Here is a 27,946-nt window from a genome sequence, read left to right on the forward strand (position 1 = left end):
CTAGTGAAATTTGCCTTTTTTTACCCAAGCTGCTGCTCCCTGAAGCCATGATACCCACTTGTTTGAGGAGATGCACTTTGCACTGATCACTGATATACACTTTAAGCAAACTCTATCATAATGTTGTCCCTTTTACGTTAGTTCTTTGTACAATGTCTGTATGTGCACAGTTTTCAAAATGTGAGATGTCTAGTTTTTATTTCCCAGAGGCAGTTTGGCTGATCAGTCAGGAACTGTAATAATCTTCCTACACAACCATGTGTAGGCTGGCAAAATTGTTGTTCATTTCACCTACACGTCTCAAAACCAAGAGCTTCCAAGGTGTTCTTGAGCTTTTTAATGCAATACCTCTGCCTTGGTATGCTTTTGCATTTTGCTGGTGTGCTCTTAGGTTAAAGTAGTTTGGTGTGTACACAGCCATAGACTGCATGGAGGCAGGACTGGAGTTAAAAGAACAAAAATGTATGTGAACACCCTTAGTGAAAGAATATCTCAAAATCACTTTTGGGGATGAGTTTGTAATTTTGGGGGTGACGGATCTTATATTTAGAATTCTCTTCTGGATTGTTTTTTTTTATTTCTGCAGGATTTGGTCATTCTTTTTTTTCCTTTATTACTGCCTAATTCTTTTGCATCTTTTAATACTCTCCTGAGGAAATTACAACCTTCTCTTACCTGTAACATATCTGAGAGAAGGGAGGTGATGGATATGAGCCAGCTTCTCCCCACATATGGGGAGGATGTTTTATCCCTTTCCCCCCTCCCTGACAATACCTCTCACACACCTCAGCTGAGGGTGGAGCAGAGCTGTTGAAGGCTTGTGTTGTATGAAGTCCTGAGCTTACCTTTTCTTTCTGTCCTTCATGTCTTGGTTGGTGAAGAAAATTAATGCTGGGAATAATGAGAGAAGTTTCCAGCTTGCTTAGCAGCTGGAAGAAGACAGCATAGATTTTTGTACAAGGACAGCAAGCAGCTCTTTCAGTCAAGCTGGACCTCTTGACAGAGAGGCCCCATTCTCTGAGTTTTCCAATGTTAATAACTCTCATGGGGAATTCTTAAAGCCTGAATAAAGCCTGAAAAGAGAAAATAAATCTTTAAAAGGACTCATTCTTAGCAGAGAACTATTTTGTTTTGGGTAATTTACTTCTACTTGTACATGGGCAGGAGTAGAACAGTCCAAACAGTCTTATATTTCTTCTGCTGTGGCTTATCATTCGCTTTATAAAAATGTCTTTTAAACAGATCCAAAATTCCCCTCTGAAGAAGAATCCTTTAATACAAGTAGATCCCCTCTTCTTCTTGACAAGAGAAAAACACCTCAGGGTGCCTTTCTAGCGACCATTAGTGAAATAACCAAGAAAATGCTCAGATTTTTTGTCAAGATATTGAAGAATTTGCTTATGGTTGAGACAGCTAATAGGCTTCCTGGCGAAGTCCAGGAGAAAACAAGTAGCTGAATTCATGTTGGTTTCTTTGTTGTGTTTTTTTTCCCCACTGTGTTGCCATTTCATTCCCCGCCGAACTTGAATAGTGAGCACATAGTAGGAGCATGTATGTGGGGCTGAGGGCTTTTCAGCAGGGAAGGTTTCTTCCTTACAATCATGCCTCAGGAGAAGGAAGTATCAAAATAATTTGTATTCTGTAATCTGCAAAGTTTTAGATATTAACAATTACAATTCTTCTAGCCTTCTAACAGAAGGGAACTGTATTCACACATTTCAGAACACGGAGCATGTAATTTTGCTCTTAAATTTCTTTTCCCCCCAAAATTTGAGGGAATGATGTTCTTTCTTTTAATGCTGTTCTAGTGGATACACCATTGCAGTGAAGCACACGTAATTCGAGACAGAAGGGGAAGTTTGGCCTCAGGAGGACAAAACTCTTCCTTTCACAGGCTTTCACTTCTCCAGGAAACTTAAGGCATATCTAATATCTACTTGCAGTGAAGAAACCGTTCAGCAGGTTGACTTCTGTGCTTTGCCAGCCCACCCAGAAAACTACACATTTATGTCTGGTTTCTTGCTTGGAATGATGATACATAAAGCTGAATTGTCCTGACAGGCTTTTGAGCTTGCAGCTCTAGGCAGTGAGAACATCTCAGCCAAGTGTTGCAATCATCTCTCCGTCCCTAATGCTGAGTCTTACGCAGTCAAATAGAGCATAATATCACTGGAACGATGCCCTGAAGAGGAGACCTGCCAGTGTGTATCCTGATCGTTCTGGTGCGAGCCACTGGGCTGTGAAACAGCATGGATCTGCTGGGGGGAGCTCTCAGTGAATCTGGGCAGAGGCATCTACCAGGCACCTGAACCTTTTATCACAGCTTGAATTAGAACAAGCAAATTACAAACCAGAAAAAATTCAAAGATAGCTGTCAGCCTGAGACAATTTAAATGGAATAAATTTGTAATTGTGGTTTAATCTTCTAAGCGTTCTTAGTATACCTGTAAGTTCAAAGGGCTAGCAATTAAATCAATTAAGTGATCAGATTCAATCCCACAGTACTATGGCAATTTCTGACGGTAAAGATTAAGTTGAGTTTGCCCACAACTAAGTACCTTGCAATGGTAGATTTTAATCTTCTTGTTGCTGCAGTACGATGTGAAGAACCGTCGCACGTTCCTGAGGCGCACCAAGTACGAGAGCTTGCACCTCGAGGATCTCTATGTGGGCAGCAAAGTCACTGTTTTCTCCCGTCACCTCACCATCGTGGACTATGGGAATCTCTACACATCTCGCAAGCTTGGCAGCCGCAAAGAGAGGTGAGGAAGGGCAAATCTGGGATCTTGTGGTTGGGGTTTCAAAGTAGATGTTTGCTGGAAATGACGTTTCTGTACTACTGTGGGGAAAAAAGGAAATGGCTGCATGTTTGCATGCTGTTTGAAGGGAGCTGATATAATGATGGCTGCAGAGAGGCAAAGTGGTACCTGCTTGTGGGCAAACCTATAGTTACCTGATTGTTACCTTCAAGGCCAGCTTCTCCATGGTGTCAGCTGCTGGCTCCTCTAGGTAACTTAGAAGAGAAGAGAGGGAGGAGGAAAATGGGTGCTGTTCAGCTTTGTAACTCACCCAGGGCAAGCAGCAGTAGGGTTCTTGTGATTTGTGGATTCTCTGGGGCCAGAAATGATATGGTAACTGATATGTGCTGGGCTTGAAATTCCTGGACCTTATGAAACCAGCACTTGTCTCTCTGGGAGCTGTGCAGAAGCCTAGTGCCTCACCAGTCTGATTTACTCTCTGTTAGTAGTAATAAATGAAAATACTAGAGGACCACACCCATTCTCTGTTGTTTTTTCCCACTATGGAGATTTTTTCTGGGAATTGTTTTGAGCTTCTTTTAAGCTATGTGTGGATGAGGACTGAAAGTACAGTGTGAGAATGTCAATAAAAATGATAGGCTTGTTTGTCAAGACAAAGTTTGTTTATTAATGATGAAGATAAGACTCACATATTTTTGGTTTAAAGACTTGCTTTGGAAAAGACTTTAAGAAGCCATCCAAGAACTAATATCAGGACTACGAATATCAGGACACTAAGGTTAATTTACAAGAAATTTAGGTTGGGTTTAATGGCAGTGCAGGTAATCTCTGAATTTGCAAATTAATAAATTTTTATAATTTGCTCCAGCCGTTTTGAAAAGAATACAGAACTGGTATGATGTTCCAGTGAGCCTTAATCACTTGTTTTCTTGCTTTCTCCCAGTAAATCAGTTTATTTTGAACTCTTTTTGGAGTGTTGTACATAAACAGACATAGAGGAAGAGTTGCATGTTTTAACACACATCTTTGTCTTAACTTCACAAACATATTGCTGTGAAAATGCCTGCCATAACATTTTTCCTGAGGGGTTCTGGTACTTCTTCTCCAAGCTGGGGTTGGGCATAGTGAAAGAGCAGCAAAGGAAGTGGAGAACATAAGGGAATGTATATGTGTATATGTGGCTACTCTTTTTGTTCCTCAGCGCTGCATTGGGTAGGTTATGTCTTTATATCAATGTGAAGTTGGGTATTTCCTGCTCTGCCTAAACTAACGTAATCCCTGGTGCTGATGCAGAGCTCATGAAGTTATACCAGGAAAAGGCAGCTTATGGTGAAATGATATTTTCTTCTTGTAGGAGACGTTGCTGTCTGCACGGCAACATTGCAATTGTCAATGAGGTGGTTGTCTTGGGAGGAGGCGAATTTTTGTACTGCTCTACAAAAGGAAGAAAAGGCATTTATGACATGTCAGCTGTTTGGAAAACATTTTAGGAATGTTGGCTGAAAGATAACATAGATATTCAAGTGGTGTTACATATTCAAGAATAGCCCAAAGGAACACAGTGAAAGGTGCCTTACATAGGCAAGGGATCTTCAAAATCCAGTTTCTTTACAGGAGCTTTCACTGAGTAAACAGGGTCATATTAAAAGAGTTTTCTTGGGCAAAACAGTTGCATGTGAGTTATTTGTCTTTTTGGCCTGTTTCCAGCTGATTTCACTGCAGTTATTAGATATAATAAGATTTTTGCGGTGCATGATCATTCCCAAAATAATCTGCAGTTGGAATTTTGTTTATAATTTTAAGGTTGTTGTATGAAGCAGAATGGTTCTCTGTCTTTTTTTTGCCTTCATGCTGTACAGGACTATTGGCACATCAGTTTGACTTGGGAAATGTGTTCTTTGGTCACTCAATGTGTGCTCAGACAGGCTCAGCAGAGGCATTTGAGGGAGACTGAGGAGTGTATATAAAAAATCTTGAATGTTTTGAGTTAGAGACCTTTATTTTTTCAGCAAAACAAGTGAATGTGACTGTAAGTACATAAGATACAAAACAGATATGTAGAAAAAGGCTAGATTTGCCCAGGCTCTTTCTAGAATTATTAAGACAGTTCTGTTTTAGTTTCTAAACCAACTTTTTTAAAGTCTTGGGTCAATTTTTAAATATTGTTGTATCTAAGTGTTCTTCATTTCTGTTCCCCTCATAGTGTATCATAAGAAAACCATCACAAACAGTGATGCAAATGGTTAAGTGAGCATGTACTTAGACTGTGCCACATAATTAACCACTGGCATGGGACAGGGATTTGTGTTTCTGTAGCCTTTCACTTGTAGTCCTGGGTGGTTGTAACCAGAGGTAAACATTTGTCTGACTAGTGTTGTAGCATAGTGTAACATAGTGTAGCATAGTGTAACATAGTGTGTCCTGTCTAAGTAAACTTTACTTAGAGTAAGTATCACTGGTAGTGAAAATGATGTTAGAAAACTTGTGCATCACACGGAAATACTTGTATTCTGCTTTGAGTGAGATATGTTATTCTTATGCTTCCAGTCATTGACATAATCAGCATTTCTTTCCCTACAAGACATAAGCTGCTCTACCTGGAACAGTCCTATTATTGGAAGTAGATTGCAAAAGCATAGTCACAGCAAGCTTTGTGCATTGTTCCTTTGATCAGTTCTCATCTTCTGTTGTTTCAGCACTCACTGCAGCACTGTTGCACAGGCCCTCTGAAAATGTAAGCAAGTGAGCTTAATTTTCCTTTCTCCTCTGTTCCTAGACCTGAAACTGCTTTAAAACCTTCACTGCAGACTGTATCATGTTGAACCCCATGAAACATATTCCTAATTAAAACTAAAAATAGGGCACATGAATCAAAATCCAATCTCAGAAACAGTCTTCAGCATTGTGAAGTGTACTTTTTGTATCCTGCATACCTCTGAAAAACTCACACTGAAATGTCAAAGTTTATATATCAGTGTTAGAGAAAAGATGTTATAAGAGTTTCTCATTGCAGTTTGTATTAATGTCTTCTAGGTAGCACAATATTTCTTTGCATATTTGTAGGAATTACAGTATTACTAAAAACTTTGAAATTAGAAAAGTAAGGGACAATTTATTTCTAGCCTTACCAGTCTGTGTCAAATACCTGTGTAATAACATAAATTCTAAAAAGTGAATTCTCAAGGAAATGCAAACAGCGCTGGAGATCCCATTCTGGCAATTTGATCCTTATTGTTTGTGGGAAGTAACAATGTTGAGAATCTGTTGTGCCAGGATGCAGGTCATGCACTGTGTGACTGTTGTTGGTCAAACATGGAGCTGCTCCCCTTCATGGGCTTCAATTCATGGGGAACACCCTGTGATATGATAAATAACATCAGGAAATGAGGCGGAGCTGTGAAATCCTTGGGGAAGAGGGTGACAGGCTGTAAGGCTGCATGGAGTGTGCTGGCAAACTGAGTTGAATGTTGACGAGAGGTCAGCATTTCCTGATCTCAAGATGGGGCTAAACCAACTTTTGGTTGCACTGCAGTGGGCTGAAGGACAGTCTTGGTTGATTATTTCCATGCAGTTTCTGGCTACACCCTTAGTCCATCAGTCTTTTTGTATCATACTTCCCAATGGATCTGGGCCTGAGGTGCTCTGTGTATATGAACTTTGTGGTGCTTGAGGAAATCTGTTTGTTTCTGAGCTCTGAAGGTCATCTGTGCCTCTCCCTTAGTTGCAGATAAAGCATTGTGTGTGTTCAAATCTTCATGGTTACATTTCCTGCTCCTAACACCTCCCTTGCTTTACATGTGCTGTGAAATAGTCTGTCTCTTGCCAAAGCATCTGTCAATCTGGGGTCATTTAAGGTTCAGAGTAAATGTAGTGGAAGTTCATCCATCCCCTATAATCTCAGCATATTTGCCCTGTCTGGAATATATTGCTGCTAACCTAAGGGCTGCTTTCCACGCTATGCTGGCATAAAAAATATGACATTTGCAATTATTTATCTTTCATTTAAGGAAGTACTGCAATAAAAAAATCCATCTTGGAGAGTCTTCTTTATTGTAAACAGTGTAAAAGATGGAACCTGCTCTTTAGGGTTGTCAGAGACGTGGAGTTTCTGAGATCTGAGGTTGAATAAATCTGTTGGTTTGTAAGCAGAGCACATTTGAAGCTGACTCACCACTAGATGAATGCAAATAGAAAACGCAATTTTACAGACCTTCTTTTTTCGCTTGTTATTTTTGATTAATGATATGTTTAGTGCTGATGGTGTTCTTGGTGCTATGCAAAGCTCACTAATAAAACAGTCCTGGCCCTGGGGATGTACAGTATAAAAAGGTAATTACCTAGAAGACAGGATGTACTTGGAAACAATGATGTGGGGGAGAGTGTAGAGCTTTTTGGATTGATGTCCCTTAGAATATAGCTGTCAGTAAGTATAAGAGATGCAATACCTACTCTGCCATCCTTTTATTGTGTCTATTAACAGTGTCTGCTATTTGGCATGCACATTGCACACCATGAAGTTTTTGTACTTTACCAAGCACAAGAGGATCTTCTTCTCACTGAGAACTCCAAATATTTTAAAAGTGATATCAAAACAATCATTTAACTTTGACTTTTATGGAAGAGGCACATGTTTAAGTAATATTTGTAAACAGGGAATTTTAACAGTTTCAATTTTATGCATATGATTAACATTAGGAAAAAGGGGACCTGAGCAAACGCAGGGAGAGAGTAACAAATCAGTTGTGTTCCAACCCAGAGCTGAGAGTGAGGAGCTGTAGAGATACCCACTAGCTAAGGAAGAAGTGGTCAAATTGTGTGCTCTGAAAGCAAAGGGTGAGCTTGGTAAATAATAACTGCTGGTGGAACACTGTGAGCTTGCTTGGGTTAGAAAGCCAAGGAAATTATAATGTGCAAGGATTGTTTTTATCAGAATAATGTGTTGCACAGGCATTCAAGAACAGCATGGAAATTGATGAGACACTGGGACAGTGAATATGTGACTGTGACAAAATTTCTCTCTTTGATGTGCTGTTTTTTTGTCTGAATATGAACCCAACGGGCACACCAAATGCTCTAAGGAAAGTTGTGTTGGCTGAATCTCTCTACTGTTTCTTTTCGTCCCCAGAACGCTGGCTTTGATTAAACCTGGAGGAATGCACAAGATTGGAGAATTACTTGATATTATTATTAATGCAGGATTGACAATAACTAAGGCCAAAATGATGCTGCTTTCAAGGTAAGGAATTTTTAAGGTTAGCTCTATTGTATCTAAATATTTTTTGCAGTTAAGAACATTCTATAAAGCTATTCTTTGTTGTTCCACATGTCAGATTCATTCCAGTGAGTAAGAGAGGTAAGACTCATCAGTTTCATAATCCTGTAGGTTTCTGAAAGTATTTAGAGATTTACGCAAAGTATTAAAAAGCGATAGGCAAGTGAGCATGGGTGATTGAAGTGTCATGTCTGTATGAATCCAAGGTGGCTACCATAGCTTTAGCAATCCAGCACTGTTTACAACTGACATGTCTGTATGTCCTCACCTCATGGCTTCCTCATACAGACAATATTGCTGATTTTAACAGTATTGTGTTTAAAGTATTTGGTTTGCTTATCTCAGTAAATCTGTTGTCTCAATTTGTGCTCTCAGATTTGCACTCTTTAATCACTAGAATTCCCAGGCAAAGCAAGTGATGTTCTGATGGTGCAGGGTTAGACAGGTTTTATTCATGCATCTTCCTAATCCCCCAACCTTCACTTCTCATTGAGGCCCAAGATTTAAAAGAAGGCAAGCTGCAGAGGAAACAGAACATAATTAATTTACCTTACAAGACATTCCCAAAGTTGCTGCACTACTTTTCCATTGCTGCTTTGCCAAACCTATTCGTATGCAACATGTTTTTGAAAAGAAATGCTATCTGTCTTATGTAATACCATTTTCATGTGTTCTTATGGTTTATGTGTGAGGTCAGGAACAATTTTCCTTCACTTCAAAACCTTTTTGGCTTTCTGAAATACTGTTAACTATAAGACTTCTTCCTCTTGTCTCTGCATGCACCTGCTGCAATGTTTAATGGTACTGGTCCTAGATCCTCCATCCAACAACTCCAGTTCATGAGTTCAAAGAGGGTTCTAATGTTTCTTTACAATTCATAATGTCTTTCAAACCAGCTTTTTTTGGCTTCCTCTCCTGCAATCTGAGAGATTTGATTCTGAAGCATTGTTTTGGGTGGTACTTTATTTTAGTCTGAGAAGTCGAGCTATTGAGCCAAGTCACGTGCTTTATAGTTGACTCACTCCGAAGGGAAGAAATCTAGACTTGAACTTTTACTGCCTCTTGCAATATAAAAATTTCTGGTTGTCTTGTATAATTGAAAGTAATTATTAATAACCACAAGACTGGGCTGTGATACTGAGTGTATTTACATAGTGTCTTGAGTATTTTGTGGTTTCTCTGCATACTGTCTACTCTGTTTCTTGGGTCTGTGCCATTTTAAAATTATAGAACTATGGCTTTGCCAAAGTCTTCTACCCTTAGATTTCTGAAGGCATGCTTGTTCAAATCATCACCATCTACTGCTTTCTTTAAAGGGATTATTAACAACATTTGTCTGTCAATCACTGTTAAGTAGATTCATGCCTTCTGTAAAAGTTGTAGCCAAGATACGAAAGTGTGGGCAGGCACTTGCTTCTGCAGTCTCTTCCTTTAATCTTATGTCAGTTCAGTCTGTTATACATAGGTGAACACTGTTTTCCATTATTTGAAAACAGAGAACTAATAATAAAATTTAAATGGAACTAAGTTATACAACACAACTGCACTTTTATATTTATTTCAATAGGAATTGTTAACTGAGTAGTAGAGCTTAATTTGTTTCAGAAATATACCTTTCAAATACTTCTTTGCAATCAGAAATGGTAAAACTTAATTTCTTCACGTACCTTTTTCATATTTGCTTTCCAATATTATTTGGTGAATTAATTTCAGGAGAGGATTTTCTGGAGAAATAGTGAATTGTAGGCAAAACTTCTGCAGAGTGTAGGCTTGAAGTGGGAGATTGCAAGAGTTCTGTGTCTAGCATAATTTTTACACCATGCTTTTGCCTTAGTTATGAAATGGAAAGGAAGCATATTGACTGTCTGATTAATGAAAATATTTTGGATTTTGAATCGCTCATACTTATACTGAACTAAAAGCAACAAACCAGGAATTCTTCAGGTCATTTTGATAAAAAAGCTGGAGAAAAATGTGACTGTTCAAACATTGATAAATGTTAAGAAAATTAAATTCTTCTTAGGTTCTTCTTGATATTATTTCTTTCCTCTGGCAATATTTGGTTTAAGTCTGGCCTGCAAATGGAAGAGAGGCATCAAAAGTTCCATTTCAGATGACAGAGCCATGCCTTTGTTCATACATGGAATCTGTTATTTGAAAAGCATGCAGACAATTTCTTTCAGTAAAGAGAACTGCTCAAAATGAACAAACTCGTGAAGACCAGAAAGAATCAGAAGACTGCGCTGCAGGTAAAAACAGTTTTCCAATTTGGAATCTCTTAGTCACCCAACAGCACTGTTTTGATTATGAACTTTGTGCCTAGAGTAGAGGTCAGCAATATTGCTTTCTTTCACCTGTCAATCCTCCTGAAGGGCTTGTCCTTCTCTATAAATTCCAGTTTCAAAAAGTGGCACACACCAGGATTTGGAGCACCGAGCCTGTGTTCTCAACAAGAATTCTGAAGCTGCAAAATAGCAGGTTTAGAGCTGAAAAACTCCATGGATTTTTCTAGCTGTTGCCATGCAGAAAAAGCAGTTCAGTAACCAAGAGTTAAACATGAGAAGCAGCTGGGGAAAAAGACAGGGAAGAGAGAATAGGTTGGCTGGTGGCAGAGGGTGCTGGGGTGAAAAGGCACAAAATGTCCATCAGTGCATGGATAGTAGCTCTGCACTGTGGAGGTCCCCAAAACCTGTGTATTTGGGTAGCTGAGCCCAGTTGTTGGTAGCAGCTTGGCTGTGGCAATGCAGAGCTTGGAAAGGGGCACCACCCTGTCTGGAAAGGGTATCTTTGCTTGCAGCATCTGATGAAAGGCTGAGTAACAGCTATGCTACAGACACACTGGGTATGCCTGGTAGCCTTTGTTTGCCTGGCAGTGTAAGGAGACCCTCATGGCAGAAACCCCATTGCTTTGGAAGAAAGCAGTGTGTAGTCACTGCTGTGTTCCCTGAGGAGGCATACAAGACCAAATTGAGTTTTGAAGTGTGAAAGTGTGGGAGAAATCCAGTTTTAACATGGAGGGCATTGTGCTGCCTATGCAACTTGTAAGATTTGAGAATACTGAATGGAAACCAGTTTATGCAGTATTTCATTGTGCACCAATTGAATCTGTTCCAGTGGAGCAGATAAGTTTTGTGTTTATGCTTTAAAATGTCATTAACCAATATCCACACTCAAACTGATGAAAGATGAAAACATAGCAGCAAATAGCTTGGCAAGAAGGTAACTCTGCTGCATTTACTTCTTAACCTGAGAATGTGGGACTATCAGTGACCCTGAAATGGGCTTCAGCAATTACTTCCTTCTCAGAGCAGGAGCATAAGGAGTTGTCAGCCACAGAAAATATGACTGAAAGTTAAATGTAGTTTCTGTTACTGGAGACAAATACCCAACACGTTGTTCAGCTTAGGAAGACATTACCTGTAAAAACATATTTATGAATGATAGTTTGTGGTTTTCAGAAGGTGTTTTATATATATGTTTTTATCTATATCTGTGGTTTTTTACTTTTGCAGAAAAGAAGCAGCTGATTTCTACGCCGATTATCGAGCAAAACCTTTTTATCAGTAGGTATATCAATTTCCACTTGATATGGATTAACCTTATTTATTGAATGCACAAAATTCACTTACCTTATTTGGTACCACAGGACCATGGGAAAATCAGAGCTTGTCTTAGTTGAGTGGAGCCCTTTGCAAAGCATGCACCTTTTCATCTTCCTCCAGGGAGAGATCCTTATTTCAGCTATTCAGGATTTTAACTCGCACTCTTTACAACCCAGTGGTATTAGGGGAATGTCTTTTGTCCCTCCGAAATGAAAACGCTCCTAGCAGGGCAGAACTTCAAAGCCAGCAGAAGGAGCATCTTCAGGATCAGGGTGGAGCTTGCAGATAGTGAGAATTAGGGGGAACACTTAGTTGTAAGAATTGATAAGTACCCCAAATCACAAGTAACTGAAAGGATAGTGCATGAGGCATTTTTTACTGTACTGCTACACTTGGACAAATGTTAATTGTCCATGATGCTAGACTGCTTCACCTAATGTGAAAAACCTCAGTATTTCGATAATTGACCAGAGGGATGGTTATGACCCAGACACTGAGTAATTTCTATTTTCCCTGAAGGTGCCAGCAACTTTCCTTTCCTCCCTCTGGATTGGGTAGTCTGCCTCTTTTAGGAAGAAGGTGCCTTGGGTTTTTCAACAGTTTTGATGACTGGGTTTGCACTGATTTGGTCAAAAGTACTGTTTTGGTTTCAGTACTGTCATGAAGTGCTTGAGAATTAGCATTGCCAGCTGCTCTCCTGCAACAGCAGCTGATTTATTGTGGGTCCAAAGTCAAGCCCTTCAGAGAGACATGGCCCCAGGCTATGTCTGACCATGTTGGAGGCCAGAGGATGGATGATTTGGAATTGCCTTTTCTTTGCTGAGTAAGCCTGCTTGAATATGGTGATAAATAATCAAGAATTTTGCCTGCAGTGTTATTTCACAGATGCCTATCTATACTAATGGTAATTGTCTGAGGAGCTGCAGCCTTTGTCCGCTGTGATGTGCCTTTCTCCCATCCTATAGTCCTATTGGCTACATCTTCTGTATAGGATTTTTCTCTAAACTAGAAATAAACAGCTCTAGAGCATTCCAAATCCATCAGAAACAAGAAACTTCAAGGCAATAAAGTGTGAAATGTGCAACTCATTTATATTTAATATTGTATTACTTGTCTTTAAATTCAGAATTAGTTTGCAAGTTCACTAATCAATGTAAGTCTAGTGAATAGTAAGGAAAAATAACAATTCTATTGTTTGGAAAATAATGGTTTTCATATTAAAGAATTTAATCTTTAAAAAATGAATATTCAAGAATTAGCCTGCACAGAAAATAGTGTTGTAGAAATTGCTTTTTACTTGGGTGTATGTATGTGTACTATTTAACTGTCCTAAACAAGCAGACTCTGACCAACAGCACCTGACTTCCAATAACATTTTTAGTTGTATAGTTTCTTTATGTAATTTTTCATAGTTTTAATATTGTTCCTTTAGCAAAGAACTAGTAGGATTTCTCTTCTCTTCTTGACCAGTGATCATTAGGAAGAAGGTGGTTGGAGAAACATGCACATCCACGATTATAATAATTGTGTAAAGCTCTTTTTTTAAACAAAGTATTGAGTCAATGTTCTCCTTTGTTGGCTCTATCCAGATTACACAGTGAAAAGATAGGCTTGTTGGTATGCATGTTTTGTAAAGATACAGACTTATAGCTATGGTGTTTTGTTTAGTTTTTAAATAGAATGTTTGGGTTACCAATTTTGGGTGGTTGTTTTCTACTTGAGGTGATCAGGACAGGAGGCAGGCTGCTCCTGACAACCTTTTCTCCTTACTTGGATTCATCCCATTAAAACTCACTGGAGTTCTGCTTGTGCCAGGATGTAATAACCCACTTTGTGAGTAAGTCCTCTCTTCCATGCAAACTTTTCAACTCTTTCCCTTCTCTCCCACTTCAGACTTTGGCTGGGCAAAATCCATGGCAGAGATCCATGGGGCAGTGGAGGAATTCAGCTTGAAAGCAGTGTTGAAGTTCTGTCAGTGGGATACACATCCAGGTTATGTGTGAGAGTCTTGAAATGCTGTTGTGCAGAAGAGACAAGCTTAGGAATCATTTCTGTCAGACCAGTGGTCATCAGGGTCTCTTTTTCACTTTTACTAGGACACCAGTATTCATCCTTTAAAATTCTTTTGAAATCTAACATTCTAAAAAGTAGCTTGAGTGAGTGTTTGTTATCTACAGGTTGTTTTCTTTCTTCTTATTAAACAATAATAAGGGAAGGTCTGCACATGACCTAATCTAACCTCCTCCTCAAAGCAGAGTCAACTTCAAAGTTAGATCAGGTCGCTCAAGGTCTTGCCAAGTTGAGTTCTGAGCATCTCCACTGGATCATGTTTTTGTTTGGTTTAATTTGTAGCATGGATCACCATGTGCTGTTTCCATTTTGCAGTGAGCTTCTCCAGTTCATAATGAGTGGCCCTGTTCTTGCTATGGAGCTCTTAGGAGATGATGCAGTGAGTAAATGGAAAGCAATAGTGGGGCCAGCAAACCCTACAACGACTGAGAGTGAAACACTGGACAGCATCTCAGAGAGCTTTGGACACTGTGGCCTAAGAGATGCAGCTCACAGCGCAGATTCAGTTGCTTCAGCTGCTAAAGTAAGTTTTTGGCTCTTTCTTGACTGAGGTTTATTTTTACTTTTATCTGCTAACAACCAGATAAGGAATTTCTCATTTTGTTTCCATACTTGAGTTCAGAACTAGTTTACATATTCTTCATGGCTCCTTTTTAGCATGGAAAAATAAACTGTCTGAAAACAGAAATGTTGTTTATCTCTGTCACAAAGGGGAATCTTGGGTTCTTTGATCAGAAGAGCATGCCTGGTCATTTTTAATGTCTCCTGTACATCACAATGTACAAACAATGAGTTAATTGCATAGTCTGCGTAATCTACCCATAGTCTGCCCATGTTGGTCACAAAAAGAAAGGGGATTAAACAATTAATTTGTGCCCTCTTGGGTTTCGCATATCTGTTCTCCTCCACAGTTCTCACTAGTGCTCTACCTGCAGCCTACTTTGCTGTTATTATTCAGAATGAAAAATTAATAACCAGGCCACTTTGTAGTGCTTTGTGCTTTGAGAGGTAATGCAGTGTACATGGTTTTGAGGAGCTTGGTTCTGTTTTGCTTTGTTTGTGGTGTTTCTTTTCTCAGTGCTAAGAAAAGACCGTGGGACTGGGTGATAGATATTACCAGCATTTCTGTAGAATTAAGGTGACTTTTGTGTGTGTTGTTGTGGGATGGATTTGGCAATAAATGATGGCAAGAATAAAGGTTATCTCATGGTTGATGAGATGTGTGGTTGATGTGTCACTGTGGTGTCTTAGCTGCAGACCACTTTAGCTGGGGAAAAGACACCAGTTGTTAGTTCCTTGATTCTAGTCCTTCCTAAGATCTGCAGTAGCACAGCTGGAGAGAGAGCTGCCTCAGAATACCTAATAAGCTGCCAAGTAGTGTGTACTAGAAAATGTGCACAGAGATCATTCCCTGGTGGTGAGGGCAGAGTTGGTCAGCCTCTCCTGGCTGCTGTCAGGCTGTGAGGTACAGCAGGCTGACTGCAAAGCATGAACTTTCTGCTGGCCAAGCACCCATCTTGCTGATCTGCATCATGCCCAAGCTGCTGGATCCTCTCCCTGTGCCTCAGGTTTTGGCAAGAAATCAAATGTTGGACATGAAATACTTTTTCTGCTGGCTGTCTTGATGAACATGTTGCAGAGTCAGAAAGAGTTGGGATAAATTTGATTTTTCTGATGAAGGACGGTTATAGTCAGAAAAGTCTTTGAAGTTCTGGTTAAATAGTTAGATGTCTTCAAATATAAGGGTGAAAGTTTCTCTTTGTTCCTGTGTACTACCATGACAACTGTGCCAGCTTCTGAACTGAGAGTGTAGGAAAGAGTATCTATTAGCATAAATTCTTGGTTAGAAGCATAAAGTGTGTGCTTAGCTTTTAGTTTGTTGTTCTTGTTGCATTTCATTATTTTTGAAATGCTGTCTGAAGACCCTGCTCATCTGCAGCATTTTTATGACACTGGGATTATTTTGTTGAATATCTGTAGGTGTGTGCATCTTTGTGGTGTTACTGATACCAATCTTTAATAAATCAACCAAAATTGTGAATTTAATGCCCCTGTGCTTCTATTAATTTAGTAGGCCCAGTAATATATGGATATATAGCAGTTGCTATGGAAACTAGTTGGCTGTGCCTGCAGAAGCTTTGCTGAAAAGTTAGAAATGTAAGATTAAGGGACCCAAGTGAACTCTTCTGACAGAAAACTGAAGTCTCAAGTACATTTAGTGAACGTATTGTGAGCTGAACGCTTTGAGTGGAAGGCTGCATTGTTCTTTTGATGGCTAAATGACAAGTGAAAGTATGTCTCTGGTACACTCTAAGCTGCTGTCTCTCTGCAGGCCAAATTTTGTAATTTCTTTAGATCAGGAAAAAAGGATAAGGAAAATATTTTTTGTTGTTGTTTTTAAGGCTCCACAAGGTTATAATTTGGCTTGTCATTATGGCAGTCCTTCAGCATTATTGAGTTAATTTCCTTGTATGAATTTTAGTGGATAGAACTAAGTATTAAATATTATACATATTTTACTGCATTTTCCTGGCTGCTTCAGTTAGAGTAAACAGCAGTTAACAGAGTGGGATAAGTTCTTTGAATCATGTAGCATTTTATCAGTAGAAGGATGTAGGAAATGAACCCCATTGTCTCAGATGTGTCCACTTATAATGTGGATGATTTGCTAGCAGAAAAACAAAGGTCTTTTTTCCTTCTATTGAAAGAACCATTAGTTCGAATTGTGTAATTGTTCAATAAAGGATTACAGAAATGGTTGAAGTGCCATGAGTTAAAGGTAAGTCTATTCCTTTTAAGTTGAGCTAGTACATTAAATGAGACAATTCCAGGAAATGGCCCTTAGGATTGCTACTGTTATGGAGAAAAAAAAATCAGATACATTTGGTAGTAGTATTTCTTGGATGGAGTTTCTTCTCTTAAATAGAAATGTATCAATCCTCTTGCTGAATTTGACCAATAGGTATGAAATGAAACCTGTGTTTTGCATATTTGTTAATTGGCAGATTGTGTAACATATGTGAATAAATGGTATGGAAAATGTGTGAAGCTGTCAGTTAACAGTGAAAAAATATCACTGAAGAAAGAAACCTGACTGCCAAGTTCACCCCAGTATGGTCTGAGACCCAAGGTGTATGATACATAAATAGTGATGGTGGGAAGAAAGAAAGAGATCAGAGGCAAAAAGATTCCTGAGAAATCAAAGCAATTGAGTTTGTCAGCTTCAATTCAGTAAGATTTAAAAAAACATTATCGGGGCAATGAGGCATGAGAAGTGCGTTGGCAATTTTAGACGAAGTTTAATTTTTTAAGACGAAAGGAAAAAAATGTAAACAATTTGGAAGGAGGTCAGTTTTGTATTTGGAAAGAAAACATAGTGAGAAATGATGGTAGTTGTGGTTTTGCTTATATAGTGTAAAAGATGATTTGAAATAAAGGAAAAATAAAATATGTATGTAAGGGAGTGGATTTGGAAAGATATTGAGGAAAGAGAGAGAGCACTGGGAAAACTGGGAACACCTCTCGTAAGTGATTGTGGCAGCAGCATTTGGATGCTTTATGTGTGAACAGATTGCATTGCAAAACTGAAAAGGAAGACATTGCAAGAAATACTCCAGTCCTGTTTTTACAATTGTAGCAATGGTGCCAGAGAGGAAAAGATACCTTTGAATTAATGTTTTAGGGAAGAAACATATTTGTAGGAAAAAATCTGTACTTAAGGTTTATCTTCTGTGGTTATGCATAGTTGAAATGTTGTTACTTATGATAAAAGCTGATGTGTGCAGCTAGATCAATCTAAAATGTATTTAATTACAATTGTTTTCAGGAGCTGGAGTTGTTCTTTCCCTCCAGTGGAGGTCGTGGACCAGCCAGCAGTGCAAAATTCACAAACTGTACTTGTTGCATTATTAAGCCTCATGCTGTTAATGAAGGTAAGCAATGCAGATAACAGAGGAGAAAGCAGTGTGTGTTCTTTGTATCCATGACCATTCTTGGGAGAATGAGACTGGATGAGTGCAGGGTGTATTTCACTGTATATGCAAAAGCTTGCAGATACATTGCCTTTCATACACATTTAGTATTTCTGCAGTTCATTTCCATGAAGAGTGAGTGGGTCATGTATTTTCCATGCAGATACACGTTCATTTCAGAATGAGAAGGTAGAGGTGAAAAAAAGAAAGATTAAAACATACATGAGATTTGACATATCTTATTGTGACAGCTTCCCATGTCCTTGCTCCTGTCTGCCCAGCACAGTCACCTGCTGGAGGTTAGCATCCTCCCAACAGAGTGAAAGCAGGATACCTGGCCATGATCCAGGGCCTTCCAGTCATGCAGTAACACACCAGATTAAAACCACTTGCAGAGGGAGATTTGTGCTGTTACAAATCTTGTTCTGCTGAATGCAGTGGAGATGGTGAGTACAAAAGGCTTGTTTATGAAAGTGAGCCAAAGACCTAAAGCATTTGGTGGATTCTGTGATGCTTTCTGTGCTGGAGAATGCCCTGGGAGTTTGCCATATGAGTATTGGAAGTGTTTAATGCTCTACTGTTACTGTGCAAAAATAACCTCGCTTGTGTGTCCTGTACTTAGTTCCAGGAGCATGTGTAGGAGCAGTGAGTGCAGTAAAATATTTTGGCTCAGGCACTGAAACAGTATTTTTGAATGCAGAATAAATATCACCATGTGAGAGCATAGAGTTTTTTCTTAGCAAGGTGCAGAGCACACTGCAACATTTTAATCACTACTCTCTGGATAGCTTAAATGGAAACAGCAGAAGTGGCTGGAGCAGTTTCCAGGCCTTTCACACCTCAAGTGGGATGTCTGGAGAGCTTGCTGAAAAAAAAAAAAGGCTTTCACAAGAAAGAGTCTCGTAGCTGCTACTGATAATGTGCCTGTTATCTCTTCCAGACCTTGCATGGTATCTGCTACTGATAAGTCTGCCATGCAGCAAAGACACAGTGATGTTCCTTTTACAGAAATAAGGGCAGCAGCTGGGACTCTGATTTTACCTAGCTACATGTTTGCAGAGGACAAACTTTGCTGTGGCAGGATTGTTAGGGTCCTTCATTTGAGTGTAAAAACAGCAAAATGGATGGCTCGGACTGTTTCTTCATTCTAAAATATAATTTCTGTTACATGAAGAGGCTCAGAGTCTTGTCTTAATGAGCGCAGGTTTTCTCTTCCTATTTTTCATCTTATTCATTTCTGCAGATTTCATAGTGCCCTGTCTGTTACCTTTTTTTTTCTTGAACTTCTCTGAATTTTTCTGAGTTGCCAGAAAATAAATTCTTACCCTATTTGCACTTCCCTCTGGGAGTGTGAGTGCCTGTAGGAGGTGAGGGGTGGTAAGAGAGAGAAGAGGAAGTATGGATATAGATAAACAAAAAATGTGTGTGCACATCCAGCTTTGCAGTGTGAGTGTTGGTCTTAATGTCCCCTATATAGTCCTGAGGTCTATATAGAGCCTGGGGTCTAAATGTTCCCTATATAGCCTTTTTTCTCACACCACAGAGGAGTGGAAAGTCAGACAACAGCTGCCAAACAGCAACTAAAATTTGAAACAACCCTCAACAGAATGAAGAAACCAGAACTGACTTTTCTAAGTCAGCAAACTGTTTTAACACTTGGTTGTGGTTTAAGCACAGCTGGCAACCAAACCCCACACAGCGACTCGCTCACTTCCCTGCAGTGGGATTGGGGAGAGAATCAGAGGAGTAAAAGTGAGAAAACTCATGGTTGAGATAAGGACAGTTAAACAGGTAAAGCAAAAGCTGCACACACAATCAAAGCAAAACAATTATCACCACTTTTCTTGGGCAGGCAGGTGTTCAGTCATCTTCCTTTTAATGTCTGTTTGCAACTGTGTTCAGTGATACTTGAGACATTCTGGTTGTACCAGCAACATCTCCTGTATCTCAGTTGAAGCAGGTGCTATAGCAACTATGGGCTGCCCTTTTTGGCAAAATTGCATGCAGGAGACTGTGTGGTCTTAAAACTGAGCAACTTCCTTACCCCCAGTGACAGTGCGCCTGGCTGTGGCCATCCACCCTGCTGTTTATAGCAGAGAGCAGGTAAGTGGAAACACAGCAGCTGGAGAGGAAAGGAAATCCTGTGTGGCCTTCAGTGTGAAAAGGTGCTTTGGCAAAGCCAGAGGCATGGAGAGAAATTTATGTGGGTCAAAGCAGCAGAGTCTCTTTGCGTTGGAGTTTTGATTTGTGCTCTACAAATTTTCAGTATTGAGTATCTAAAAATAAACCTTTTTGCAATTTCCTATGCACTGCTGAGGCTTTGAACTTGGCTATCTAATTACCATGAATATGAATTACATACTTAAAATTACATGAAGTTTCGCTTACATACTTGAGTTTATACAGAGATTTAGTCTTTGTTTCTGCAGAGACATTTGACTGAATTAATGATTTGAATTTTGCTTTCTGGCCCTTTTTCCCAGTGTTTGTTTTTCCTCCAGAGTCTATTGCATAACTGATTCTTAGAAGGAAAACTATTCCTGGTGTTCTATCCTGGAAGTTGATTTGCTTTAGCAGCAGCTGTAAACTAGGGTGCTTTTCAGCAAGCTTAGCTTGCTGTCAAAAGGCTGGAAGTAATCTCTAGTTTATGATGGTTAATTCTTGGGCAGAACACTCTCTTAGGAAATGACTTTGATTGCCACAGGGGGTTTCTATCCAGTGACAAAGTAGTGGAAAATCAGTGTTGGTTTTACCTCTGGCCTTGCTGCCCCTCTCCTGACAGACATATGGAAGTGTCTGGTCCTAGGCAGCCGCAGCACTGCAGACTGGCCAACCACAGCAGGACCTTGTGCAGTGCCCAGGCACCTGAGAAATCCTGTAAGCAGGAGTGTCAGAATGTCTGCCAGGCTGCAGGGGAGCCCTAAGGCCTGATAAAGGGTGTTTGGGGACTAAGGTGAAGTTTAACTTCAGCTGTCAAGGGTGCTGGCAATGCTGGAGCAATGGCATGGCTGGCCCTGTAGGAATGTGTGGCATACACGTCTCTTAAAGAAGTATGGCCATAGCTCTTCTGTCAGTCTGGTGTCAGCATAACATCTTGTGTGGAGGATCAGAGCTGGGTAGGCCATGGAGGGCAATGTACCCCAGAGCTCTGGACTAGACAGCTGTAGCTCACTGGTGGCTGCTCCCAGTGGAGATGGAGCACTTCCCTGGCTGGCAGCAGTGAGGTGGTTGTATTTTAACTCTGAAGAGGCTTTGCAAGAGCAATCCAATTCCTCTTCACTGAGAGCTAGAAGAATGTAAAAGCAACCTAATGCTACTCCATGTAAATTTGTTCTTACCAGGGTTGCGTCAGGGAGGCATGATGTTGTTTGTCCCCTCTAGAGTCTGTTATGCTTTTCAGTACCTTTTCGTTTCCTCCTCTTCTCCTGAGACCAGTTTTCAGTCAAGGGGAATGGTAACTAGCAAGCACAGCTCTAGAATTGTATGGTACAGTTGTTTAATAATTTGAAATTTTTAGTGTGGATCGGTGTTCTGTAATCTTCCTGCTTCTTGTGCTTCTGATGCTTGAGATACAAGATCACAGTTGTAATCACACATTCTATTTTTGTAATTCCCTTCATGTTAGTAGATCTGTAGGTATTATCGATAGTGCTCAGAAGCCAAAACTGTAAATTCACCAGAATGGATAAACATCAGTTTAATGCCCCAAGGACAGTTATCACTTGACTGTTTTGTGAGCAGAAATAGCACCTAATAGATCACTGGGTAGGATTAACTTTAATGTTTTTATGTGTAACAGTTTAGTCATGTTTGCTGTAGGAAGTAGAATTTGGTATTTCATTACTGGTTTAAAATTTCTTTGATGTGGTCTTTAGTTGCTTCCTTTGAAAAATGAGCAGGGGAAAGATTTGAAAATAGTGATGATCAGGCCATAAAGGCTGAGGTCAGAAGTATGTAATATTCAAATTGAAAGGTCTGCCTAGAGGGAAGGAAGCCTCTGTGGTTTTGAGAGCTCCTAGGCATGAGACTAACTGCCCAGACAGGTTTGTTCTCCTCATACGTGTTAAGCTTGAGATTTTGTTCTAACATGTCTAATAAGTTAAATCCTTGTTCCTCTTATATGATTAAAAAAAATTACAGTGCTGTTTTCCACAGTATTCTTCAACTAAAATTTAAATCTCATAGAAGACAAATGGAGTAGGAATAGGTTCTTTCCAAGTGGAATAGATACTGTGTGGAAATGTGATTTTAGACCTGTTCTGAGTGGATGATAATCTTACAGAGCTCTCCTATATTAACTCAGTAGCTAGTGGACAGCTTTAGAAAGTTGTAGAACTTTACATTGATTAGCAAAACATTGCATGACGTAAGAAATCATAAGAATCATATTTTCTGCTTTATGCAAAGACAGAAAAATTCCAGTTGAGAGAGCAGTTTGTTGCTCCAAAGACAAGCTTGAATGTGGCAAAAAGAATACCAAGGAGGGTAGTTCAGTCTCAGGCACATACAGAAGTAAGGTTTATTTATGTAGAATCTCAAGTGAAGTTACTGTAAAAAAGAGAGTGAAGAGAGGATTTTAGAGCATGGAAATCCAGCATTGTAGTGTATTACCTGACTGCAGACTACTGAAGAACTGTCCTGACACACAATACACTCGCTACTCTTTGAAAGAGAGAAGGCATCTGTTGCTGTTGAGCAGCTAGCAGAGTAATGAAGGCACCAGTTCTCAGTGGCAAGAAGGAATGCCCTTTATTGTTTTGATTTCATCACATATATAGAGTTCTCAAAAGTCACCCAGATTGGTCAGTCAGAAGCCTTCCCCCAGGCCTGATTGGCCAGGCTTGCACTGTTCAAGTTCTGGGACACTGTTCCAACAACATCCAAACTTTATCTTTATTTATAAAACACAAGAAAAATTCTCATGGGAAAAACCTGTGCTGGCCACAGGCATCACTATGCAAACATCCAATTAACCTCTGTATCATGCTAAGTATAGTTACATGCATGTAGTTAGGAAATTAAATAAGCTAGAAAAGAAAAAGAGGATGGCATAGTGAAGGTACAAATCTGTTATCATTCTCAGCACTGCATATCGGTTTCATAGTTTTTTCTCAAGACAATTTGTATTCATTAGATAAGAAAACTCTGGAAACTGTTGCCTTTTTTTATCCTTTTAGGCATAAGTTTGTATAATTCATTATTTTTATTTTCAGAAAACCTAGAATTAGAACGCTTTCAGAAAACTGGCTTGAGAAAAAATGAGGAGTGCAATTTTATCATAAGTAATCTGAAAGCATGTTTTCTGTCTGTGACAAGTGTGCTTAGTAGAAAGGTGAAGTGCAGATGCTGTGGAATTCACCTCATTGTAAACAGAGCTTATCTTTGGATCTTGTCTGCAAGGTTGAGTGGCCTGTGGCATCAGTGATAGCCTTGATGCACTTAACAATGAGAAGTCTGGAAGGAATTATTTGAAGATGGGATCTGGAAATGAAAAAAAAAAAGTGGAATGAACACAAATCTTTGCAGATACTTCAAAGTACAGTGGATGGTTTGAGATGTGACCTCAAGGTATTCCCACATGTAATATGGCAATCTTAGTGCTGCAGTCATGGGAAGACTAACAAGCAAACCACTGCTTTCAGCCATTCTTTTGCAGATAGATTTGCCCAGGGAGGAGATGTACTTATATCAAATGAAATGCAGTTTGTGTCTTAGGTTTTCCTTGAATATATATTATATATATGGTGTTGAAGCATTTGGTGGTGTCTAGTGGTGCTGGGGTTTTTTTTGCTTTTTTTTTTGGTTGGTTGGGGTTTTTTTTCTCTTTAGAGAAGGTAGGAAAAAGTGATTAAAATTAAAACAACCTACTTTTCCACTTCATCACTGTTTTTTAGAATAAAAAAATTTAGCTTTCATGAGATCAGTCGTCCATACACTTCCATCTGTGTTTTGAATTCTTTCCCATAGTTGTAATGCTGGATATTCCTTGCCTGGGATGTTTGGTTTTGAAACCAAGCCCATACTGTTGCTCCTTTATTTCCTGCATAAAGTTTGAGCACCTTGACATTGGCTTCCCAACTTAGACTCTCTTCGGATTTCAATGACTAGTGGGGAAATGACATTTATGTTTTTGAAGTATGAAAAATACACTTTACATTTGACTTGATTAAGGTAGAGGAGGAGGTGAACTGAATTTGAAAATCCTTTCTGACAGTTTGAGACAGGAAGAGGAGGAGATACACTTCAGAGAAACAAACAGATCAAATGGCACAGCCAATCCTTGCTGAAGCTCATAAGTATCCTCCAACTGAAAAGAATGTATTTCCTGCTTTTGTTCAGTAGACTTATATTGGTGGTGTTCATGTTACTGAAAATCATCTTTGTGCAGGGATGATGGTATTAGCATTTAAAAAAAAGACATTAGAAATGAGTGTTTATTACTGCATTTCACGATTTTCACTTGTAAAGGGTTAGAGAAAAGTCAGTTCTAAGAGTGAACCAGGGAATTTCAAGATAATAAAACTTCTTTCATACCAAGGGAACCGATGAATCAGGAGTGTATAATTTAATTTAAATTTCTCTGATTGATGGACATATGATGGATATTTACCAGCGTGTGTTTTGTGAAGGAAAATATGCTTTGTTGATCTCTGAATTCTCTAAGTATGCTTTCTCTAAAGGAAGGTAAAACAGTGCCAGACAGCCTGATTCACTTGAATATCAGTGCCTTTGTGAAAGTTCTTTGCTGTTAGGAAACCAGAATTTTCCTTTAGTGGAATAATTTGTATGTTTCGATCTCTGCAGCATAGGCATCTGCATAGCTTTAAATGTTTCCCTGAATGCTGCACTGGACATGAGCACATCAAATTAAAAGGGCTTTACAAGTGAAGTCTTGTCAGGCATCCTGGGGCCAGTTGCAGTCAATATTGCCATTAGTGGCTCAGATGGGGGAGGACAGAGCATGCTTGCAATGTTCACATGTGGTACCAAGTGCCACCTGAATTTTTGAAGGATGTGATTAGGATTCAGAACACTCCTGATGAACTGAAGAAATTGAGCAATTTCTGAAATTGAAACTGAATATAAACTGCATAGCACTACCATGGAGAAGGGAAAATAAATGCACAGATATAAAATAGAAAAGAACTGGCAGGGTATCAGTGAAAAGTTTGTAGAGAAATGGTTGGTATAGTGATGAAGCAGGCACAGTCTGTGTTCACAATGTACTCACTAGTTCTTCTCAATGCTCAGGAGAATCCAACTTGTGTATCATGTCCAGTTTCTGGGCACTCAGTTTCAAAAAACAAGAGAAAAAGAAAGCAAAAAAAAAAGAAAAGAAATTTAGCCAATGAAAGCTTGATGGATTTAATTTATTTAACCTGAGATGGGTAGGACAGGGAAGGGATATACAGGTTTCTATAAGTACTTTTACAAAATACAGGCATATTTGCTAATTTAGATGAAAGAAGATTTAATCTAATCATTAAGGAAAACTTCATAGTGTATCACTGGCCTGGTATTTGGGGATGTAGAACCTGAAGTCACCAGAAACTTTGGAGAACATTAAATGAAAAAAACGTGGCCATCCCTAGTCTAAGTCACAGTACCTTGGAGCAAAAGGTAAATATATTGAAGTCTCTTCTTTTACTGCCCTTTTCAAATCAGAGTGTAAGGAGAAAGGCAAGATACTGGATCTGAAAACAGCTAAGACACAGCGTGCAGGAATATATTATAGTCTTTTGCCAAGTTGAAAAGAAATTATAGAGCTTACAGTATATTTACTATTGATCTAGGACAGTCAATTGGTGAACCTTCCACAGGAAGTAGAATATAAAATTGATAAAGGCTGGAGCAGATTATAGAGGATCTCATGAGGGTTTTAACCTCCAGAGTTAATTTAATTGACAGTGTAATGGTAGATTAAAGTTATTGTTTATAATTATGAGCTAATGCACGTTCCAACGTATAATTTTAACCACTTCCTCTCTGTAACTCTAACCATTCATGAAAAGTCTAATGTACAGTGTTCAGCAGGGATAACCAAAAAAAAGGAAAGAAATGTTAGTAATTAGCCATTGTATAATCCAGTGGTACAGCCTCAGCTAAAACAGCAGGTTTAGTTTTGTTCACACCCAAGAAATAAACAAAAATAAATTATGCTCATTATAGCCATAGAAACATTATTCTAGCCAGAGCGATTGACGATAATCTTAAATTTAAAAAAAAAAATCTGTGTGGATGTGCTAAAGGAGTACACAGTAATGAACATATTGAAAAAAAGAGCAAAGCAAACTGGATATTTCTTTTTAAACATTTTCTTAAAAACAAAGAAAGACAGAAACCTAAGCTTTTCTGGGTTTTGTTTTGTTATTTTTGTAGATACACAACCATCATGTTGAGTTCAGCATAGCTGGAGCAGAGATAGTGACCTTTCTTTGTAATATTTCTTTCTTCTTCAAATGGCACACACTGCAGCCAAATTGATGGATATTTTCTGTAGTCTAGTCATGATCTTTGCCTTGAATTTATCTATGGGCCTTTGTATCTGAATACTAAGTGTGACTCTTCCCATCTGTTCCCATACAAGAATTCCCAAAATACCGTTTTTTCCCTATGGATTTTCATCATTCAGTGTCTTAATGCCCTGTCTGGCATTCACAAGTGTGGTCTTGCCTTGCTCATTTCAGTTCAGAAAGTTGCAGCTGGGATTAAGCCTTTGAACCTTTCACCCCCTTTGAGTTTGTCAGTTCCCGTTCTCAGCCACGTCACACATTCACTCATTTTGGTTTCAAGGTCCCCTGAGATTTACTATCTGCATGCAGAATTTTTCTTGCGCTAGCAATATCCTGACTTCTGTTTTCCAGTAAGGCCCTGGTGATATCTTTTGTCTTCACTCTTTTAACTTCTAGTATGCTCTAATGGATATTTTTTGTCAAGATTTTCACCAGTGCTGCAATGTTGATAGAGTTCTCCATAAATGTCTGTAAAGCTGCCCTTCAAACTTCTTGAGGTTCTCCTTTAATACAATACCTAAACAGAAATGAGGAATAATGGAAAATCTTGGACTCTCTTGCTATGGACAATATTCTCTCATCATTTCCTCACATGATCCTCTGTCTTCCATCAGTATCCACTGGTCTTTTCTTTCCCTCCTCGTTGCCAGCCTGGGTAGCTTTTGAGGTCCCCTTCTCTTTTGCTGGCCCAGTGTGTGTCACTCTGGAGACCCTCTGTGACTCACTTGGTGTGCCAGAGCACAGATGACTGCATATCCTTTTTCATATGGTGCACAGTGGGGCTGGGAGGCCAATAATTATAGATTATCACTATGACCAAACTTTTGGGGAATCTAGAAATGTTGTATTTATGCTGCATAATAAGATTGCCTAGTTGTGTTATTCCTAAGTAGTAAAAGAAGAAGAAGAGAAAGAAACTTTGTTCTTTAGGGGATAGGTTGACCAACTGATAGGAAGAAGTACACATTTTGAGAAGGACATCTGTAATTTTCTTACTGCCCAGTGTTTTTTAATGCTGTCTGAAACAAAGATTAGTGAGAACTTCAACTGAAATACATTGCAGGAGGGCTCAACTCTGAATCCCACTTTTCCATCTTCTAGAGTTCAAAAAGTGTTTGCTTCGAGTCAAGCCTGGTCGTGATTCTCTGGAGTTTTGAAACAGGAGCTTACCACATGGTAGTAAAGAATCAGATTATTTCATTATACTATGAAGCAAAATTGCATTTCAAAATGTCAGAAATAGACATGAAATTTAATTGCTACTTATAGTTAGTGATGTGTTAAGCACCTGGTATAGGTTACTTTTAGAAATACAATACTGGATGAGGTGGATCATCAATCTGATCAGTCATGGCAGTTTTTGTATGCCTGTCAGAAAACTCTGTTGTTTAAGAGGTATTATTTTTAATTATTGGAAGGGTTTAAAAGAATGACATATGGAGGCTGAGATGAGGAAGCTAGTTCTTGCCTTGCTTAGAAAGCAGTGTGCTCTCTTGCCTAATGAGCTTTTAAGAGAGGAATAGTTAAAGTAGGAAGCAGGCCAAGAAGAAAGGGAAGAGAATGTAACGTTCCTATTCCTAGGGCTGGTGGTTCGTAGTGCCCTGGGACTGAAAGGTCCCAGTAGCACAGCAATTACATCTCATTGATTAAAAGGCTATTGGGTTAAAAGTGACTTTCATTAACTGTTTTATTTTATCCCAATGCCCAATTCTGCAAACAGTTGTAACATTTTTCAGTCTGATGACTTCCCTGCTACTTT

The 27,946-nt window shown here is 39.1% G+C and overlaps 1 protein-coding gene across 1 annotated transcript in view; it reads left to right on the forward strand.

Moving 5' to 3' along the window:
* The window catches only part of NME7 (NME/NM23 family member 7), an 89,642-nt gene that overhangs the window by 18,757 nt on the left and 42,939 nt on the right, over positions 1-27,946 (forward strand). The window contains exons 5-9 of the mRNA XM_085049858.1: positions 2,596-2,762; positions 7,885-7,995; positions 11,544-11,594; positions 14,019-14,226; positions 17,530-17,635. Coding sequence (XP_084905984.1) covers positions 2,596-2,762; positions 7,885-7,995; positions 11,544-11,594; positions 14,019-14,226; positions 17,530-17,635 — 643 coding nt within the window. The remainder of the gene's footprint in view (positions 1-2,595; positions 2,763-7,884; positions 7,996-11,543; positions 11,595-14,018; positions 14,227-17,529; positions 17,636-27,946) is intronic.

The sequence above is a fragment of the Lichenostomus cassidix genome, chromosome 1, assembly GCF_008360975.1.
Source record: "Lichenostomus cassidix isolate B80296 chromosome 1, HeHo_3.0, whole genome shotgun sequence".
NCBI lineage: Eukaryota > Metazoa > Chordata > Aves > Passeriformes > Meliphagidae > Lichenostomus > Lichenostomus cassidix.